This window comes from Chelonia mydas, chromosome 15 (assembly GCF_015237465.2).
Source record: "Chelonia mydas isolate rCheMyd1 chromosome 15, rCheMyd1.pri.v2, whole genome shotgun sequence".
NCBI lineage: Eukaryota > Metazoa > Chordata > Testudines > Cheloniidae > Chelonia > Chelonia mydas.
In genome coordinates, this window is record NC_057856.1 from 15,577,029 (window position 1) to 15,598,219 (window position 21,191).

At 39.3% G+C, this 21,191-nt stretch overlaps 1 protein-coding gene across 8 annotated transcripts in view; it reads left to right on the forward strand.

Annotated features, from left to right (window-relative positions):
- Positions 1 to 21,191, forward strand: part of YPEL1 (yippee like 1) — a 40,168-nt gene that overhangs the window by 3,561 nt on the left and 15,416 nt on the right. For 5 of the 8 annotated variants that reach the window (XM_043529313.1, XM_043529310.1, XM_043529311.1 and 2 more), the window contains exon 2: positions 4,449 to 4,731. In XM_043529313.1, the coding sequence (XP_043385248.1) occupies positions 4,615 to 4,731 (117 nt within the window). In that variant the 5' untranslated portion in view covers positions 4,449 to 4,614. Of the gene's footprint in view, positions 1 to 4,448; positions 4,944 to 13,391; positions 13,475 to 21,191 lie in introns of those variants that run through there. The other 3 variants (XM_037878409.2, XM_037878406.2, XM_027817310.2) reach the window with 2 other exon arrangements.

Below are 21,191 nucleotides of genomic sequence, written 5' to 3' on the forward strand. Positions count from 1 at the left end.
TAAGCTTTCGTGAGCTACAGCTCACTTCATCGGATGCATCCGATGAAGTGAGCTGTAGCTCACGAAAGCTTATGCTCAAATAGATTGGTTAGTCTCTAAGGTGCCACAAGTACTCCTTTTCTTTTTAGAGTGTGTTGAGTTATTTCAACAGGGAAAAAATACACTGAAGTCATGTGGTTCCTGCATCTTGGCATCAGAGAAACAATTTCTGTTTTAACTAGCAAATAAAAGGCTTTGCTCTGAGGGTTATTATTTAACTCTCCATCTTTTCCCAACGTGATTTATATTTTGAAAACTAGTGATAGTAAAATTCAGAACTTTCTAAGTCACTCAGTTAATGCCTTCAGGGATACAGATAGTAAGCCTGTAACCTAATATTTGGTTCCCTTTTGGACAACGGTTAAAGGAGCTTGAGTTGGTAAAGTTCTTTTATGACACATCTTATAAAAGGAATCTGCCAATTTAAAAAAAATTAATTCCACCTAACACTGAAGTTATGAGCTATGTATAATTTTTTAAATGAGGAAACCCAAAATAAATCAGGAGCAAATGGTATTCTTTACTAATCACATATTGAATGAGTGCCCTAAGGCTCCAGTCAGGATGTGGGGAGCATTGGGTCATGAATTGTACTAACACTCAAGAAGACCGTTCCTGCCTGGAAGGGCATACAGCCTAAAAGCCACAAGACCAGATAAATTGTTGGGAGGAGGTTCAGGCTATGTCATGATAGTTTACGTGCCTTTGCTACTTTTATGTGTTAGAGTGAGGGAGAATGGATGAGGGAAATAGATCAACAACACTCTTGAGGGTGAAGAGGAGGAGAGTGTGGTGTTATGGAGAGAGAAAGAAGGATGGGAAATAAGGCTGTTAATATAGAGATAGTGAGGGAGGAGTTGGAAGGAGGAGAAGGCAAACAGCCAGTCAGAAGAGACTGAAAGTGCAGATCTGATGACATCACTGCTGTCCAGTAACTGAAAATGTATTGCTGCAGCTCCTGCTTCCCAGAGGCCTGCAAGTAGCAAGCCTTTCCATCAGAAGTTCCTGCTATTCCTTCCCTAAACTCATATTGCTGAAGGGAAGGGCACATAGAGGCTGGTATCTTGAATTGCACAATTTGGAATCTGTGTAAAACTTCTCATTTTTTGACTTCAGAATTCTGTGTAAATTCAGATTTTCAGGGCAACCTGTGGGTCATGGTCTTGGCTAGACATTTGTGGTCTAAGTAGCAATAATATGCAATTGTCATGGTTCTTGACAATCACTGCAGTTCAGAGCCCTGTGGGAGGCAGCTCTGGAAACTGACCCTAGACATGTTTGGTTTTTTACTTCTTAGCACAGTTATGGGCAGTACTGCTTTTTATCTGGCACTTTTTATCTGCAGGCTTAGGGAGAGAAAATTGCATTGACTTAGTTCAGGTTTGGAAGCTTGCCCCCCCCCCCCTTTTTTTTTTTTTTTTTTGAAGCAACAGAGGAAGGACTGCTTTATGATGTGCAAAAACCTGTGGGGTCTCTCTCCTTGGAGATGAGGAGAATGTGGCTTTGCCAAAGGAGCTCTGGGAGGTCTTGGGAATGTTTGAGGTCAACACTTTTTAATTGAAGGGTTAAAAATGTCAAGTCTTTAACAAAAGACTTCCTTTGCTCAAGTTTCCATCACTTGGATTTAAATGAAACTCAAACTAGAGTTTTAAGCAATCTGACTTTAGAGTAGAAGGGATATTTTAAATTGGTTAACTTTCACTCGATTACCTCTTGTAATGTCATTATTTCACTAGTTCTTCAGTCATCATCTTAAGAGGCCTGATCCAAAGCCCTACAATTTCTGTGTGTATTTTTTACTTTAGAAACTAAGATCCTGTTTAGTCTTGGAGATTTGGGACCTGATACAAAGCCCAGACAGTGGTTTTGGATTAGGTGTAAAGTTTCCAAATCTGAGGGGGTAGGGATATGGACAACTTTCAGGGTTTCTTAAGAGGTCATAGAGAAATGAGGGAGCAGAAGCCCCCCTGCCCTCCATTTGCAGGTTACCAAATCTGCAGAAATTGGCTTGGTCCTCTCCCCGCTACCTGGGTAGTGGATTTTTCAAGCCCTGATGGATTTTTGAGGGGTGGTTTCTTTCTTTGCATATACATTGCATTTATCCATAGTAGTTTTCAAAAATATACTTCTAATACTATCCTTAGATCTTAAAATGCAATGATATTTCATGATGGCTATGCCAAGAGAATATAGTGATGCCATAGTGATGTGCATTGTAATTCATCCTGTATTGAAACTGACAGGAGTAGCAGCCTACAATAAAGAATTTTTTGACACACATCCTTGTCACTGGCAAGGATGGGGAAAGGAAATATAAAAATGTATGACAACTTAATAGGTTTATAGTAAAACATTTTACATTGGGGTTAGGTCTACAATATTGGTGTTTATCCATGTGTCTTATTTGTCTAGATTTATTTCAAATGTACCATCTTGGACTCTGTATGCATGTTCACTCTAAAATCCGTGCATATTAGGTGAACATTCAAAAACTGTGAAATTAGTTACCTGCCAGATCCTTTCCATTCTTCATACTTCATCTTTCTCCACTCCTGCCCCCCCTAAAAACTCTTGGGGAAAGCAGGTAGGCCTAGTTATGAACAGAGGACATGCCCTTATTGGCAACATGTTCCCATTACTTCATTATTTTTTTAATGTACACATCCCTCTAAGTTTTAGTTGAGGACTGGTTCCTTACAGTAAATTATGTATTATACAAATAGAATTCTCTGAAGTTCTTTAATTTTTATAAAATATGCACCCATCCTTTTATTAGCTTGAGGTAAAAATTCAAAAACAGCTGATGCATGTGGTCTTTATGCCTCCTGAAGCAGGCATTATATGTTCATATGGTTGTTTCTCAAGACAGTCTGATTTGTGATGATTTACTTATAAATTGCTTCCTCAAAGCAATCAGTGGGATCCATGTAATTCAGGAGTGTAAACTCATAGCTAAACTTATATTCTGTGGCAATATGAGAAGTAAATCACCTTTTTGCATTTTGAAGTGTTAACAATACTTCAGGTGGTGCCTCTTTTTTCCAACTGTTGAATAAAGCAGTTGGAAAATAAAATGCAAAGTTATGTAAGGGTGGGTGGCTTTAAATGGAAAGCACGTTGTCATGGTGGTCACACATGATTTATGCTTGATATCTTTTGTTTCATTGTTTTGTCAAACCAAATTTCATTTAGACCTATACAAAAATAGTTTGAGTTTTAGGTGGTGGTTGATTATTTCTTCCATATAGCAGCATTAAACTTTTTGTTTGGGTTTTTTTGGTTCATCAACTCAGATGAACAAATCAATTTTAGTTACCAGCTATACATAGGCTACTGCTTAACAGGAAAGAGTAGACTTTTTTTTTCTTTAACTCTCATATTATCTAGCTAGTAAACCGTACCTGTGCTTTTTATTCTCACTTTTCATAAAGCCAATAGAAAAGACCAGAAATACAGTGAACTATTACATTGGCACTTTTATTTCAATACTTCTGTTATTGATCCACCATACCAGCCGCATAATGATTGGTGGCATAATAGGTGATCTTTTGTACAGTATCACTGAATTACTGTAATCTTCATGCTTGGATTGTTCAGTTGCTTTGAGTCATGTAATCTATTAAGTAATGTTTTAGTAAACAGATCTGTAGCGTGCAGGTGCAAATTTGACTTTCAAGGTAGAAGATGATAGAAAAGTGTAGCCTTCATTTTTTGTATATTTATATAAAATGTCTCAGTGTATGTAATATGTTATTTCCTCTAAGGAGATCTGAGGATCAAGAATGTGTACAGCATTTTGAACATAGAAAACAGAATTCTTAAAATTTATGTGTAGGTTGTAGAATCTGTTCTCCACTACTGAAATTTGTTAGATATTAAGATTATTTTGGTAGAGTAAGGGGGGAAAAAATAGCTGAAAGAACTGATTAGTCGGGGTGGACAGGAGACTGATCTAAAAAGCTTGAACTTTATAGCTGGGAAATAGTCTGATCTCAAAATAGTGCAAATTTTTGGTCAAGATTTTGTTGTGTGTATGTATCACATTTGACTTCAAGTCCAGGGCATTGTGAAATGCCCTAGAAATTGAAAAATAGACACAACTCCCCACTTCCTGTGTGTTCTGGAGTTTAGCATGGGTTTATGAGTTTAGCAAGTGCAGGTTTCCCACACTATTTCCACTTCTTATTTTAGTGTCTACCAAAGTTGTTGAAAAGCTAGTTCAGTCTCCATTCCTTTTAATACTTTGCCTTTCTGCTGAGGCTGCTAAACAAAGATGTCTATTGTGTTAATGGGTTGTGGAGTTTTTTGAAGGGGAGATGGAGGGAGGTTAAAGTTCTGAAATCCAAGAGAATAGTTGAATGTACTGTATTCCTGGCTTTTTAAAAGTTGTCTTCTCTGTTTACTTGCAGGTTGTGACTGTTTCTCTTGTGGCATCTGTGTGGAAAGTGCCACACACACTCCAGAACAACAACGGCTTTTGCTTGCATTTTCCAGTGTTTTTTTTGTCAGCGAGTTCAGCAAAGTTGTAATTCTTCAAGTGCCAGCCCTGAGCTGAGTGAGGAGCCACCAGCAGAGATGGTAAAAATGACAAAATCAAAAACGTTCCAGGCTTACCTGCCGAACTGTCACCGAACCTACAGCTGTATCCACTGCAGAGCCCACCTAGCCAATCATGATGAATTGATTTCCAAGGCAAGTGATTTGTTTAGAGACTTCATGTGGGGTTTTTTAACCAAAATTGTTGTCAGTACTTCCAATACATAAGTGGTATAAATCTGATGCATACTTCAAAGTATCTTCCCAAGAGCTCCATTCTTGGGTCATAGGTGCATTATACTGAGGAATGGATGTTTTCTGGAAACTTCGTGTAAAGCCCCATCTTCGTAACCCCCCACGAATAACAGGTAGGTGCTACTTTTGAGATGTGCCTGGTCTTTATCAGACCAGGACTAGATGTGATAAGTTTGCTAAGGAAGGAAACTGTCTGAGGGAAGTACAGAGCTCAGGATTGGGAAATTATTCTTGTTAAATTGATTAAAAAGATTAATCTAGTAGAGGTCACAAAATTAGCTTGTATTACACAATCCAGTGGATCAACATGGAGTCCATCACTACATTATCTAAACCCTTTTTCTCTCTCATTATTATATACCATCTGGTTAATTTGTGGAGCTTAAAAAATGGATTACTCTGAGGAATGTTCAAGCAGTCTCAAGTTTAAATTTCAAAAAGAAATTCTGAAGCTTTTGAAATGATCTAGCCCTGTCCTTTTATATCAATTGTGGAAAGAAACTAAGACTCCATAATCATTTAGTAAAATTTAATATCCAGGGGAAAATATAAAGTGACAGTTGGTGCTTTAAGTCAAATTAGGTTCTGATGGAGCACCCTGTAAATATTTTCTAAGGAAAAAATGCAATTCAATTTTCAAACTTTGGGGTTTTTTGTTTTTAATGGGGGTGTGTGTTTGGGATGGGGGTAGAGTGGTTGAGCCAGAGAACAGCTTTCTTGGGGCCATCCCTTATTTATTTCCATCTTCTCTGTTCCCTGCCATCACCCTCTGTTGCTCCTGCCTGCCGGTATCTTTAGCAGCATTGAAGTAAAGCTGCTTCCTTGAGGAGTCCCAGGAAGTAAAGAAGCCACTCCTTTTAAGTACCTTCATTGTTCTCTAATCCTGTGCAGAGGCCTGGGGAGTGAAGGAGGTTCCTTGGGCCACACACCCCTTAACTTTTCACCTCAACCTTTTGTGTTCCTCATCTCCATGTACATCTCCTGGGAGGAGATGACACTTCTGGCTCCAGACACAAATGTCGGCAGTTTTGCTGCAGTATTGCTTGTAGATATCTTCTTGCAGGCCTATTCTTCTCTTCCCTTCCTCCTGTTCTTCTCCTCTCCTCCCCCTCCCCCCCCAAAAAAAACCAAAACAAAAGAAAGGGTGAGTGATGTGCTGTGCTAATGCACAAAGCAGGAAGTGTGACTGATCAAATGCAAAACATTGAAACTGACTATATACAAAGTGCCGTCAAAAGCATACGTTTATTAAATTCAGAACAGATGCAAGCTTTTAGTTCTAGTAATCATAAATATTGGTTTAAAAAAAAAACTGTAGGAAAATACAGGCAGAAATGTGATTCAAATTTCTTTTAATCACAAAGAAAAATATTAAGGTAAGAATCACCTTTTCTTCAGCAACACTCCACTATAAATGTCAAGAAGGAGACATGACTTCATTATTCAACACACACTGTAAGTAAGTGGAAGGTTAGATTTGAATAATTGAGCGGGGGAATGTTTTCCAGACCTATGGAGTTACTGGGAATCGTATTTCATACTAAACAAATGGAGGAGGAATATGGCAAACTTTACCAGCAAAGTTCAGAAAGAAAGCTAGAACACTGAACTTTCAAGAAAAAAATGAGATCCACCACATGTGGTTGGTATCTAACTTCTCATCCAGTAGACTTTTCTAGAGTAATCTAAATGTGATACAAGAAGCTCTTTAGTTTGACAGTATTAAGGTTTACCATAATTCCCAGACAGGCAGATATGTATAAAGGTTTTGAAAGAGGTCTTGATAATAAGAATATCTCTTGAATATATGCTCCAGTTGGATCATAGGTTCGTACTACAACTTTAAATTGTCTAGAAAGGATTAAAAACCTGAGACCGTAAAACTTTGAAGAGGGGTTATTGAGTGTATAGAGATTTTTTTTTTTTTAATAAAAGATCTAAGTCCCATGTGTTCAAATAAATTTAGCCTAAGCAATGTCTTCCAGCCAGGAAGGATTCAGGTATATAATATAAAGTCTCTTGTTTAATACTGGTTTCTTATTCTCCAGTGAAGGTTTCTCATAAAACAAGCTACCAAACTTTTAAATGTTTGCAGATTGGCAAGTCAGCAAAATCACATTTATGGCCAACATTCCGTGAACTCTGAGTTTCCTGCCTTTATGTTGTCATAATCTGTTGGTAAATGTTGTGTGTCCAATCTAGAAATGCATTAAATGTGAGGTGTATTTTTGCTTGTAAATAAAAATGTACTTGAGTCTTTGCTGCTTTCTGACCTACTGTACTGCTATAGTTGGGACCAGGGCAATAAAGGCAAATGAAAGGGAAAACGTTCAATTATTTAAAGCTCAGCATGTGTGAGAGAGAGACTTTGTAAGAGTGCATAGACAAATATAATGTTATGAGAACGCTTCTACATTTGGGGTGGGGGTTTCTTTCAGCACAGAGTATTAATTCCTAATGTGGAATCTTGTAACCTACCTGTAAGCCTCTACGACACACAGTGCACCCACTGGGAAAACGAAGAGTTCACTACTAACTTTAAAAAACAAAAACAAACAAAAAAAACCCCCCTGTAATTGTACTGTTAGAATTTTAAACCTTCGATGCTATCTTAAAACAGACCATTAACATACTTGAATTATATATTTAGGCACTGTATTTAGAATTATACCCAAACATAATTGATAGTTGGAATTCTGAATTTTCTTCTGTCATTCTTACAAACCGTCCCTCCTCTCCAATGTAGTCCCTCTTAAAACATGTATTCATTTAAAATAATGGGAACATGAATATATCTGGTATGTGTGGCAACAGTGAAGATATTTTAAACAAAAAGTTATTTTAAATAATAAAAGGTAACGGGGTGACACTGTACTCCAGAGGCTGTTGGTATACATTTGCCATCTGAAAAAAAATATTTGATCTTGATTGTATAGAATTGCAATAAATAAATATGCTGTACTGCAGACTATGAATTGTCTTGAAGAATAGTACTTTGATTGAAATTCTAAGAAAAGAGTGCATGACTTAAAGGCCAATCATTAAAATTGTCACTTCCTCATTCATAGAAAACTAAATGTAAGCTATCATTTTATGAATACTACTCAGTTGTGGCTATAACATAAGAGATGTTAGACTGTTTAGGTAGAAGGAATAGTAGTTTAACCCTTATACTGTCTACTCTAACATTTCTTTTCTGAGAACATATTTTAAAGGTGATCCATGGGAAACATGTAGATATATGTGCTGTCTCAGGATGTATTAAAAAAAGACTGTAAATGAAACCTTGTAAACCCTCCCCTGCTGTTTTTTTTTGGTGTTGAAATTTTCTGGTTGTGACTTTCTGTTCTTCCTTAAGTACTAGAACTCATGGGATTATGATGCTTCAAGAGACTGAAACAAGGAAATTGGTGGTGGGGAGAAGATAAATTTTTTTTTTCTTTTGAGACTTATTTTTAACTTTAGAGAAAAGCTAGCCTAGCAAGAGATTCTGTCTCCCTGGTGCTTCTTTTGAGGGCTACACAATCCTACTCCACATCGCTAGTTTTCCAAGGCTTCCTCAGTGAAAACAGGACAAGCGAGACTTGATAATCAAAACACAGTAATTTCTAAACTGCTATGTGGTGCTGGTGGCTCTTGTTTCCAGCAGAGAGAAATACTTGTGAGAGGAGATTGTGAAATGTCTTGTTCTTTTTAAAAAATCAAATAGATTAAAGACAGCTATAGTTAATTTCCTCTTACTCTTTCCTGGGTAATCAATTGTTATAGCTTCCACAGTTATGCTTCTTCATACAAAATGGGAGGGAAGGTGGTCCATGCTATGAAACAACTAGGGATCCCTACTCTAAGGTGTTAGAGTGCCATGTTGGTGGTGGTTGTAGTTTTGGTTTTTTGTTTTTAAATTCAGCCCTACTGTGATAGAAAAGCTAAAAGACCTAAACACTTTCCCTTCCTACAGTAATGAGTCCTTTCGCTATACTGTGGGTGTTGGAAACACACACAAACAAGGAAAATCTCTGCAACGCCAAAGAAATCTAAAAACAAGTTAGACCACATTCTAGGTAACGTAGATATGACTGACTTGCTTTTTCAGTCAAGGACATGCTGATCTTCTCCAGGGATGATCTTCCAAAAGACTAGACTGACACAATAGAGAGGTCTTTCAAAACTTTAAGCTTCAGCTGTAGATTTTTAAACTTCAGTGGCTTCCACAAGATTAGTTACAGACCTTCTCACCTTGTCTAGTGATTTAAACTAAATGTGGAGATCAGTACCTAAATGCCATTTTGCAGACAATTGAGGAAAGGTGACTGAGTGCAAAGATGCTTTGTATAAAGCTTTATTGAGGAACTTTCTTATTGGTGTGGCTTTGAAAAGCTGATGCCCACACAAAATGGCTTCTAGCATGAGCTAAGATTATAGTAGGCAGAACTTTGGTGAAAACCTAGATGAAATTTAGGTAAGCATGTCTCACCATCATCAAATGGAGTAATCAAACCATACACCTAGCTCAGATCTTCTTGTCAGCAGAAGTGACTAAAGGTTTTTCAAGCACTCTTCTAACCACTTCAGTAGGAAGACAAGAGACTAATTGGGCTGTCCTTGGCTTTCAATCTGTAGCTGTAGGAGCTGAGCTATCTGATTAACTTGCACAGTGAATTAAATTACATCAGACTAACAGATATTGGATGTAAAAGCTTACGTTAATGTTTTGTAATGATTAATACTCCAAGAATCAAGTTCCTGGAATCTCCAATTTCTTTTCCCACCCTTGTAAAACACTTTAAAATCTTTGCTGATGGAGGGCACAAGAATAAGAAATTCTGTGGGGTCATACTCTTTTTTGGAATTTCACATGTGATTTGGATTTCACACATGCACAAACAAAAGTGGAAGGCTCACTAGAAGCACGAAGAGGTACAAATTCCTGATGAAAATTTTGAGAGACAAGGTGGGTGAGGTAATATCTTTTATTGGACCAACTTTTGTTGGTGAAAGACAAACATTTGAGCTTAAACAGTTCTTCTTCAGGTCTCAGAAATGTACTCAGACTGTCACTCCTAAATGTAAGGTGGAACAGATTGTTTAGTATAAGTAGCACATATTTCAAGGGCTTGTTCAAGGTGAAGTGGCCTGTTAACACCCCTCCAGTCATCCTACAGTCTGTCTCCCTCATCTCTATCGATCCATAATCGTAGCAGACACTTATTGGTCCCCTAAGCAAAGATCATAGAAAACAGCTCCAGTATTTGTTCTGAATTTGGAAAAAAAGCTCCGTAACCCTAACCTATACTTTTAGCTTGGAATATTGATACATTTCAGAGAGGGGAAGGGCCTTTCTATCAATAGAAAGAATAGGAGCTGAAGGAATCTACAAGACCAGTCAGTCTCCTAGAGCCTCAATTTGGCCTTTCATAAGGTTTCTGAGAGTCATCATTATGGGGCTATAGATAATTTCGTGGACCTTTCATAAACTGTTGCTATTATAGAACAGGTCATCTATGTGCTCTCTTGGATATATATATATAAGGGGAGTATTCTGAAGAGTTCTCCTGTTGTAGATCAAAGCAAGGATCATTAGCTCAACCAGTGCATTCTTATAGGGTGAGGAAGCTCATTGAAAGAGCTGTCCAGAAGATAGCAAGTCCCTATTTCCTTGAAACAAAATCAGTAATTCATGGTCATTTTTATGACCGTCCATTATGGTTTAAAAAACCAAAAACCTATAATGATAATATCCATTCACATACAACACAGGATGTATTGTCCAGTAGGAAGTATTTGGCCCTAGATCCTCAAGGTATTTAGACTCCAAACTTCTGTTGAAACCAATGAGAGTTAGGACCCTTGAGGATCTGGGCCTTAGAGCATTTGTTTACTGAAGGTGGCAAGTGTTCTAATTAAATAGGCAGCAATAAAATTCATCCATAAGGGCAGTACACATGTAAGGGAAGACCAACGTAGTAGCAGACTGGTTAAGGAGGAGGACTATAATGTAAGGGAAATGTCCCAACAGACCACTATTAAATCAGATAGTTATTCTGTAGGAGTAACCTTAGGTAGACTTGTTTGATTAAAATGAAAATGTGATGAGTTTCTTAAGGACAAGTTATCACTGAAAAGGTCATGTCAACTTATGTATGCTTTTTCATTCATCCAGGAAGAAGGAGCTGAGGGTAACAATAGATTTCCACTTGCTTAAAAGATAAGGCTTTCTGGGAAAATAGGACTTTTTTTAGTAAAGCTGTTCAGGATGACTGACAGATGAAATCTACTCATGGAAGGCCTAGTACTTCATCAGATGCTAATCTTTCTCAAAATGATTGCATGGTTGTTGAAAGAGAGACAGTGGGTGCGGGGAAAAGCAAGATTATTCTGATTACATAATAGACAATAACTTTGTTTCTAGAAAATCATCTACAATGCCAGAGTATACTAAGATTTGGAGATTTTGTTTTTCTGCCATAAAGACAAGCCTGATTGCTGTCAGATCAATTATCAGGCTGATAATTTTACATGATTCAAATGGGGCCTCAATACTGTTCTGCTATGGGTTGAATGTTTTCCTTTTCTGTTCAAGGCCAGCAAAGTTAAGCAAAGATCCCCATGTGAAGCATTGCTGAAAGACTAAGTATAAAAGCCTTCAAAAGCTTTTTTGAGTACTCTGCTTGGAAGCTTAATTTTTGTTTTTAATCCTCCTAATTGTATCAGTTTGAGCTGATCAGCTCAGTTTTACTTTATCATCTGACTATCCAAACTGCCCTTTATGATTCTCTTTTTGCTCAGGTATGCTTTGCTCTTGCAGTTGGTTGAACATCATTGTTGCATAAGAGACGACGACAAGACAATGATATGTACATTTCCAGGAATCAGTACATATTTAATTTACTTCAGTGGAAGTTACTTGCATCTTGTGTTGGGAAGATAGGGCCCCTGGATTTTATCCCAATGTGAATACAGAATTCAGTTCTTCCAAGGAATTAGTACTTCTACCCTACTATGGTTCATGAGAAGGAGAAGTCTTGACATAAACTGGATGTCAGGAAAACAGTTTTATCCCAAGTTATTTTAAAAGGCTGGTTTCTTCATCCTTTGCATTTTGGCTGGTGGGGGTGGGAGGAGAATTTTCCCAATTCTACTATTACAAAGTAAATGTGACATTTTAGAATGTTCCAAGCCAGGAAGTTTATCTGTCCCCCTCCTTTATGGTATAAGGAATATTCTAAAAGATAATTGGTCACCTTGTGGGCTGAAAAGACCTTTGCACCTACTGGAAAAAATCCATAAAGGGCTCATTCAAAACGTTCTAAACTGGAGTTTTCTCCCCGGACGCACTTTTTGGGGGGGAAAGGGAGACCGCTGTTTCTCAGAGGCATGACTTTAAATCCCCAAATCAATCTTTGGTTTATTTCTTCAAGGATTTTTTTTTTTTTTTGAAGGTTCGAGGGAGAGTTGTCATAGCTAATTCTGAAGACGCCAACATGTTTTAGCCTAAGAAGATAATTTTGTCTTGCCTATATATTTGCCGACTTCTAGAAATACTGTCTGCCAACCCTGTGTACACTGATAGTTTTTAAGGGTGGACCTCTTCTAAAATTCATTTTTGCAAATTCAACTTTTCATTAGACTTTTTTAGTTCTCAGTGTAATTCCATCTACTGTTCTATTAAGCAATCATTAATCTTTGGAGTATATCCATTTAGTATGAAGTCCCGTGGTGAATCTGCCCTGAAAAGCAGCTAGAACAGAGCTATCTCCACTTGCCTCGATATAGTATGAAGAAAGAGTTATATCTAGAGAGTACTAGCAACTAATCTTTATAGGAGAATAAATTAACCAGTATGACACATTTTTCCTTTTCCCTCATAACTCAAACAACTTGATTTATAGACTTTTAATACTTTTAATCCTCTGAGTAGTTTTCACTACTTCTGTGAAGTGCCAAGGAATCTTTAATATCCAAAAGTGATAAAGACCTCTGTTTTATAGCTTATCCAGAAGATACTGCTTCCAGGATCAGTCAGTTATTGGTCCAGTGCTGACTCAAAGGGAAGAGTACCACCCACTGAATTATCAAGTTTCATTTCTTGCAACACATGCTTTTTCTCTGGATTGTGTTGTATCAGAACATTGACTCTGCCTAGTTTAGTGGATCACCACCTAAAATAATGTGACAGATTAAAATTTTGCATTTCTTACCTGCCTGTTCTTTACAATTCTGCATAACAATTGAGGAACATGTACGTATGAATAACTAACAGTACACTGTTATCAGATAGTGCCACTGTGTTTAATGACTTCCTCTGTCAAACTTCAGAATTGTTCATAATGCCTGCAGTAGTCCTTGGTAGGATGTGGTCGGCATCTGTCATTCCCCTAAAGTCATTTTCTATGCAGCCAAACTCTCTAGTCACATGACCTAGTCTAGTGTGTGTTGTCTGTGGAGCAATAACTAGCTTGATATGCTTTTTGCATCAGGATAAAGCCACTTGGTCTGCCTTGAGGGGTGTACATAAAATTGTTTGCTTAACTGCAATTTCCTTTTCTCCTGGGCAAAAATAGTTAACCTGATGCTACAACAGAGGTTATGTGACTTAGGAGTGCATCTCATACCTAATTCTGCATTCAAAGAGCTTCAGCTGAAGGTATGTACCTACCCTTCTTAAAGAGTGAAAACACTTAGAACTGCTTTATAACGTACTGACTATGTAGTGCAGTACTTACCAGCTGTATGACATGGCTACAACAAGCAGTTATATTAGACTGTAGTAGGCTTGCTAAATATATTTTAAAAATCTTACTATTGATTGAACATTTGTTTTTAATGGACATATCTTAGGCCTTCCAAATACTATGAAACAGAAAGAGAGATGGAACTGAATGGAGTTACTGCGTGTGGAAATGTGCTCTTGTTGACTTTCTACGAAACACGAAAAAGCTTTGGCAGCATAGAATCATAGAAATGAAGGCCTGGAAGGGACCTTAAGAGGTCATCCCCCTGCACTGAGGCAGAACCAAGTACACCTGGACCATTCAGGATAGATGTTTATCTAACCTGCTCTTAAAAATCTACAATAACGGGTATTCCACAATCTCCTTTGGAAGTACTCCAACTATAAATTTGGTTGTCATTGTCTAGGACCGTCAGAAAGCAGTGTTGCAATACGTTTACACTGTAACCTTCAGTAATGTTTAAATAAAAACAGTTTCCCAGCTGCAAAGTAAATAGCTGACTTCTTTGGCAGGATTTTGAGTACTATCTCATAATTGATGGCGCACTTTATCATGAATCTCTGCTCCCATCTATTCCTGCCACTTATAATCCATCTTTTCTGAATAAATCAGAAGCTGAACATGCCAACATGACCATTCTGAACAGGAGATACTGTAGTTGTTTATAATAGCATATGTATGGTACTTAACATCTTGAAAATGCTGAACAAGCATTACGGACTATATGTTTACAGTGCTCTGATACAATATCCTCCATAGAGTGAGGTTTATATACTGCTTAATGCTGGAGATTAGTCATTTACAGGTATAGATTTAGTTCTGCCACTGAAGTGTCATTTCTCTCTCCCTGGGCAAGTTACTTCAGTTCCTTCCATCTCAGCTTCCCAGTCTGTAAAATTGTTGTATATTTGAAATAGAAACATGAAAAAAGATAACACAATAGAGAATAAAATTAATGGTGTTATGCATAATGAAATTACTATCTGTGAGTAAACACACTAATTGCTAAAGTTGTAATTTATCTGCAGTTTCAGTGCTAAAATAAGCTGCTCTTTGAGTGTCCTCTGCATATTCCCACTCATGGGATGTGCTGGGAGGTGCAGCTCTGATGATGGAGCCGTCTCGTAGCGATGGTTGTTGGAGTATTGTGTGCCCCTCCCACACTTTACCTCTCAGGTCCTGAATATTCTTAGTGTGAGGCTATAAAAGAGGGCTTGGTACCCCAGCTGCCTCAGTTCTTTCCAGCAGCAGATGGCCATAAACCGGACTAGATCCATCAGATCTAGATCTTCTCTCTAAGAGAGAGCCATTGCCATAGCTTAATATTCTTAGGTGTTAGTTCTGGTGTTAAGGTTAGTTAGTCTATTTCTTGTTTGTTTCTAAAAGTTTAATATTTTAGTTCATATCTTTGGTTCCGCTCCCCAGATCCATGGTGGGATATGATAGTTAAAAGACCTGATTTCAAGTGGTGCACCTCTTGTCCATCACCCTTCTAATGGTGATCGCTTGTTTAGTAATAAAACAGATGGAAAACTAAAGATGCAAGATCATTAGGTGTCTCCCAACCCGCAAGAAGAAGGACCTCAGGATCTGTCTTCAGGTATCATAATAGATCCTTATGATTCCTTGTCTCACTTTTCCCAAAGGCATGAGTTTCAACAACAGTAACCACCTCCTTCAAAGCCACAGAAGAGGAGAAAGTATTTTAAAACCAGAATGAAAGGGAAGGAACTTTCAGCTTAGTCTTCAGGATTGAATGTCAACCCTCAAGTTTTATGTGAGGTTGGGGAGCTTTAGCTAACCCTCGTCTCCACCTTTCCCACTTTGTCAACACTTGGCGTTTCAGCACATCAGACAAATAGATTCTGGTGCTAATAAAAGATGGATATGTCATTCAATTCAATTCCCTCCTCCACCTAACCCTCCTCCTTCCCCTCTCACAAGACCTTTTAAAGATTGGAGATTCACTCCCTTTTGGAAGCAGGAGGCATAGAGAAAGTGCCAAGGGAATTCAGAGGTCAAAGTTCATTCTTCCATATCAGAAAATATTTGGAAGGCTTTATCCCATATTAGATCCATAGAAGCACATTTTCTTTATCAGAAAGTTCTAATTCTGAATGTTGACACTAGTATCCATTATACTTTCGCTAACTACCCAAGATTGTTTTCAGCTTGTGAGCTGAAAGATGCATACTTCCATATCTCCTTCAGACCCAGGCACCACAAGCACCTTCATTTTCTGATTGAACAAGACCATTTCCAGTACAAAGGCATTTCCTTTTGACATTTTTGCTGCTCCCTGGGTATTTACAAAGTTCCTATCCATAGTAGCAGCTCATTTAAGATGCCAGGGTATATCTGTTTACGCTTATTTAGACAACTGGCTGATCAAAGCCTAATCAGAAGAAGGCCTTTCCAAGCGCATAGCTTATACCTGTTCCCTTCTCAAGATGTTAATAGCTATTTAAAAAAAAAATTCTGCTGCCTACTCAAAGGATTCACTTTCTAGGATCAGTTCTAGGGTAGGCAGAGCCTTTCTGCCAGAAGACCGATTTCTGAAGCTTCAATGCATTCTAGCAGTGCATTACCAGAATCCTACTCCGGAAAAAAAAATTTATTTTTTTTATTTTTTTACAGTTCTCATGGGCCTTATGGCTTCAATCACTTGTGACAACTTCTTACTCTCAGCTCAGGATGAGAAGTCTTCAACGTTAAATTACAGATCAAATGCAGCATTAAATTACGGACCAAACGCAGACAACATATATACGTCATTGACCATCCCATAAAAGATATTTCTGTTCTTGACATGACATGGTGGACTTGGTGTTGCAACAGTCTAAGAGGGGTGGCTTTAAACCTGCCATCCCCATTAGAAAATTGCCTCAGGTGCTTCCAACCAGGGATAGCCACACATTTCAACAAATTAACAGCTGTAGCCAGCCATTGGAATTCTCAAGAAAAGTTACTGCATATGAATATCTTTGAGTTGAAAGAAATCTATTGTGCCCTCAAATCTTTTCTACCTCAGATCCAAAATAAGGCAGTGCACATCTTCATAGACAATATAATGGAAATATGTTACATGAACAAACAGGGAGAGATTGACCCTTCCTAGCTGTGCCTGAGACAACAGCCTGGTGGACCAACTGAGCAAGTGTGAGGATCCATAGGTCTGGAGCCTGGGTCCGCATTGCCACTTGACAGCCCCTGTGAAGTGGTAAACAATGGTCTGTGCCCCTTGTGTGCTCAAGCACTGCTGGGTGTCCTACCCATGGAGATCATGATGAACTGGTCCCTACTGCATTCTCTGATTACATAAGAACAGCCATACTGGGTCAAATCAAAGGTCCATCTAGCCTAGTATCCTGTCTTCCAACAGTGGCCAATAACAGGTGCCCCAGAGGGAATGAACAGAACAGATAATAATCAAGTGATCCATCCCCTGTCATCCACTCCCAGCTTCTGGCAAACAGAGGCTAGGGACACCATCCCTGCCCATCCTGGCTAATAGCCATTGATGGACCTATCGTCCATGAACTTACCTAGTTCTTTTTTGAACCCTCTTATAGTCTTGGCAAGAAGTTCCACAGGTTGACTGTGTGTTGTGTGAAAAAATACATCCTACTGTTTGATTTTAAACCTGCTGCCTGTTCATTTATTTGGTGACCCCCTAGATCTTGTGTTATAAGAAGGCATAAATAACACTTCCTTATTTACTTTCTCCATACCAGTCATCTATCATATCCCCCCTTAGTTATCTCTTTTCCAAGCTGAAAAGTCCCAGTCTTATTAATCTCTCCTCATATAGCAGCTGTTCCGTACCCCTAATCATTTTTGTTGCCCTTTTCTGAACCTTTTCCAATATATCTCTTCTGAGATGGGGCAACCACATCTGCACGTATTATTCAAGATGTGGGCATACCAGGGATTTATATAGATGCAATATGATATTTTCTGTCTTATTATCTACCTCTTTCTTAATAATTCCCAACATTCTGTTTGCTTTTTTGGCTGCTGCCGTGTAGTTTTGTATCGTATGCAGATTTTGCCCCCTTACTGTTTTACCCCTTTTTCCAGATCATTTATGAATGTTTTTTAACCCATTCACGCTACAGTAGAACCTCTAAGATGCGAACACCAGAATTACGGACTGACTGGTCAACTGGACACATGGCAATCAGGCAGCAGCAAAGACAAAAAAAAACCACCCAAAACCAGCAAGTACTGTACTGTATGTGTATTGCATCTTCAAGGTAGGCACATCTGAGCTGCCTGTCCTCACCCCCACCCTCTACTTGCCACTCGTGGGGCAGCCACTTACAGGTAGGAGGTGATGATGCTGAGGTTCACAGGCACAGCTGTGAGCACCCGAGCAGGAGCAGCACTGGGGTCTGTGCCGCTTTCCTGCACTGGGAAGGGGATAAGCTTACAAGCTCAGTCTGAGTCCGGGAAAGAAACTTCCCCAGCCCAGCTGTTGATGCTGCAAGGAAGCTGCCAGTGCTGGGGTGGGAGCTGCTACTGGAACCTGGCCTGGAGTGTGATCTGCTAGAGCCAGAGCTTGAGCTCCTGCCTGTGTATTGCGCTCTCGAGGAGTGGCTCATTTTTAAAGGGCTATAGCCTGCACTGTGCGACTACTGACTCTGCAGTGCCCCAGGTGCCTCACTCATCACCCTTGCAGCCAGGGGGCTAGAACCGGCTGCCTGTCCCCATCCCCACTTGCTGGGCAGCCACAATCAGGTAGGAGGGGAAGATGCTAAGGTTTGCAGGCACAGCTGTGAGCCCCACTCTGAGCAGTCTACCCTGAGAAGTATCCCATAATGACTTGCTTAGAGTGACGAACAACCTTCATTCCCAAGGTGTCCGTAACTCTGAGATTCTACTGTATTTAAAGCCTAGGGAAATCACCTGGAGGCTGTGTGTACAGTTAGGCAGATCCCCAGCTTGCTGCTGAAGACGGACCCTGCTGCCCTGTTCCTGATACCTTGCCTTGCTCCTGATCCCAGTTCATGTTTTCCTAGACCCCACTCTCCTCCTGACACCTCTCCTGGCCTCTGTTCCACTAACCCTACCTTGGTTGATTAATTTGGCTCCACTCCGATGCAGCTCATTGACCTTCACTCTGACCTGATCTTCTTGCATGACACTAGTATAGGCTGCTGCTTCTGGTCTTGACCATCTAGACTGAACTCAGACTACATTGAGTCCCCTGCAACTCAGATCCCAGCCTCTACCCATGCCCCATACCCAGGATCCTGATAGCAGGGATATAATAGAACTGAATGAATGGTCATTAAAGAAATCAGTGATAGATAAGCTCTTGACTGTGTGGGGGTATCTGGATGTAATTTTGAGAAATCTTGCCTATTAGAAGTGCAGCAAATATTGATTAATTGTACAAAACAGTCAACTCGAAAGTGCTATGATCTCAAATGGAGTAGGCCTTGTAAAGTGGGCAAATGATATATTTATAGATCCATCATTTGTACCAGTTCAATCTATTCTTTAATACTTACTTCAGTTAAAGCTATTAGAAATGTCTGTTTCCTCTTTGAAAAATCTACCTAGCAGCTATTGCTGCACACTATGCATTGGTAGATAAGTCAAGTCTTTGTGCATGATACAGTAAAGAAATTTATTAAAGGACTTGTCAATATGTATCCACTGATAAAGGGTCCAGTACCATCACAAGATCTCAATTTAGTCCTTTATGCAGTTAATGAAATCTCTGAGAGTGTTCTTTGTTTTACGTGTCTATTAAAACTGCTTTCATCATAGCCATCATAGTAGATGAATGACTGAACTACATGCTTCATTGCTCATGCTTCATTCAATGTCTTTCACAAATATAAAGTACTGCTTCATCCTAATCCTAAATTCCTCCCCAAGATGGTATCTGATTTAATCGTAATCAAACTGTTAATCTGCCAGTATTTTTCCCCAACACCTCATGCTCTTATGGGTGAGTCAAAGCTGCATACTTTAAATGAATGTTAAAGGAGATTTGGCTCACTCACTATCCTAACAGAACCAAGGAATGTTGCAAGTCTCCTAATCTCTCTATTTCATATGCAGACAACCATAAGGGACACACAGTCACTGCACAGACACTCTCTAGATGAGTTAGACGGTCCATAGAGCAATAGTTCTCAAAGCCGGTCCACCGCTTGTGCAGGGAAAGCCCCCTGGCGGGGCAGGCCGGTTTGTTTACCTGCCGCTTCCTCAGGTTCGGCTGATCACGGCTCCCACTGGCCGCAGTTCACTGCTCCAGGCCAGTGGGGACTGCAGAAAGGGGTGCGGGCCGAGGAACATGCTGGCCACCCTTCCCACAGCCCCCATTGGCCTGGAGCGGTGAACCGCGGCCAGTGGGAGCCACGATCGGCCGAACCTGTGGACGCGGCAGGTAAACAAACCAGCCCGGCCTGCCATGGGACTTTCCCTGAACAAGTGGCGGACCGGCTTTGAGAACCACTGCCATAGAGGAAAGCTATAAAGTAGCATTTATTCCACAACTTGTAGGGGTTAAGTCGTGCTCTGTTAAATCAATGGCAACTCCACAGCATGTCTTTAGACTTGGGCTGTCAATTAATCACAGTTAACTCACGCGATTAACTCAAAAAAAGAATCACGATTCATCGCTGTTTTAGTTGCACAGTTAAACAATTGAAATGTATTAAATATTTTTGGATGTTTTTCTCCATTTTCAAATATATTGATTTCAGTTACAACACAGAATATGAAGTGTACTGTGCTCATTTTATATTATTTTTTATTACAAATATTTGCACCATAAAAATGATAAACAAAAGAAATAGTATTTTTTCAGTTCACCTCATACAAGTACTGTAGTGCAATCTCTTTATTGTGAAAGTGCAATTTACAAATGTAGATTTTTATTTATTTTTTGGTTACATAGCTGCACTCAAAAACAAAATGCAAAACTTTAGAGCCTACAAGTCCACTCAGTCCTATTTCTTGTTCAGTCAATCGCTAACACAAACAAGTATGTTTACATTTACGGGAGATAATGCTGCCTGCTTCTTATTTACAGTGTCACCTGAAAGTGAGAACAAGCATTTGCATGGCACTTTTGTAGCCAGCATTGCAAGGTATTTGCGTGCCAGATATGCTAAACATTTGTACGCCCCTTCATGCTTTGGCCACCATTCCAGAAGACATGCTTCCACGCTGATGATTAATTAAATTTTGTGATTGAACTCTTTGGGAGAGAATTGTATGTCTCCTGCTCTGTTTTACCCGCAATCTGCCATATGTTTCATGTTACAGCAGTCTGAGATGATGACCCAGCACATGTTGTTCGTTTTAAGAATACTTTCACTGCAGATTTGACAAAACGCAAAGAAGGTACCAATGTGCGATTTCTAAAGATAGCTACATCACTCAATCGCAGGTTTTAGAATCTGAAGTGCCTTCCAAAATCTGAGAGGGACGAGGTGTGGAGCACGCTTTCAGAAGCCTTAAAAGAGCAACACTCCAGTGCGGAATCTACAGAACCCAAACCACCAAAAAAGAAAATCAACCTTCTGCTGGTGGCATCTGACCCAGATGATGAAAATGAACATGCATCAGTCCACACTGCTTTGGATTGTTGTTGAGCAAAAGCTGTCA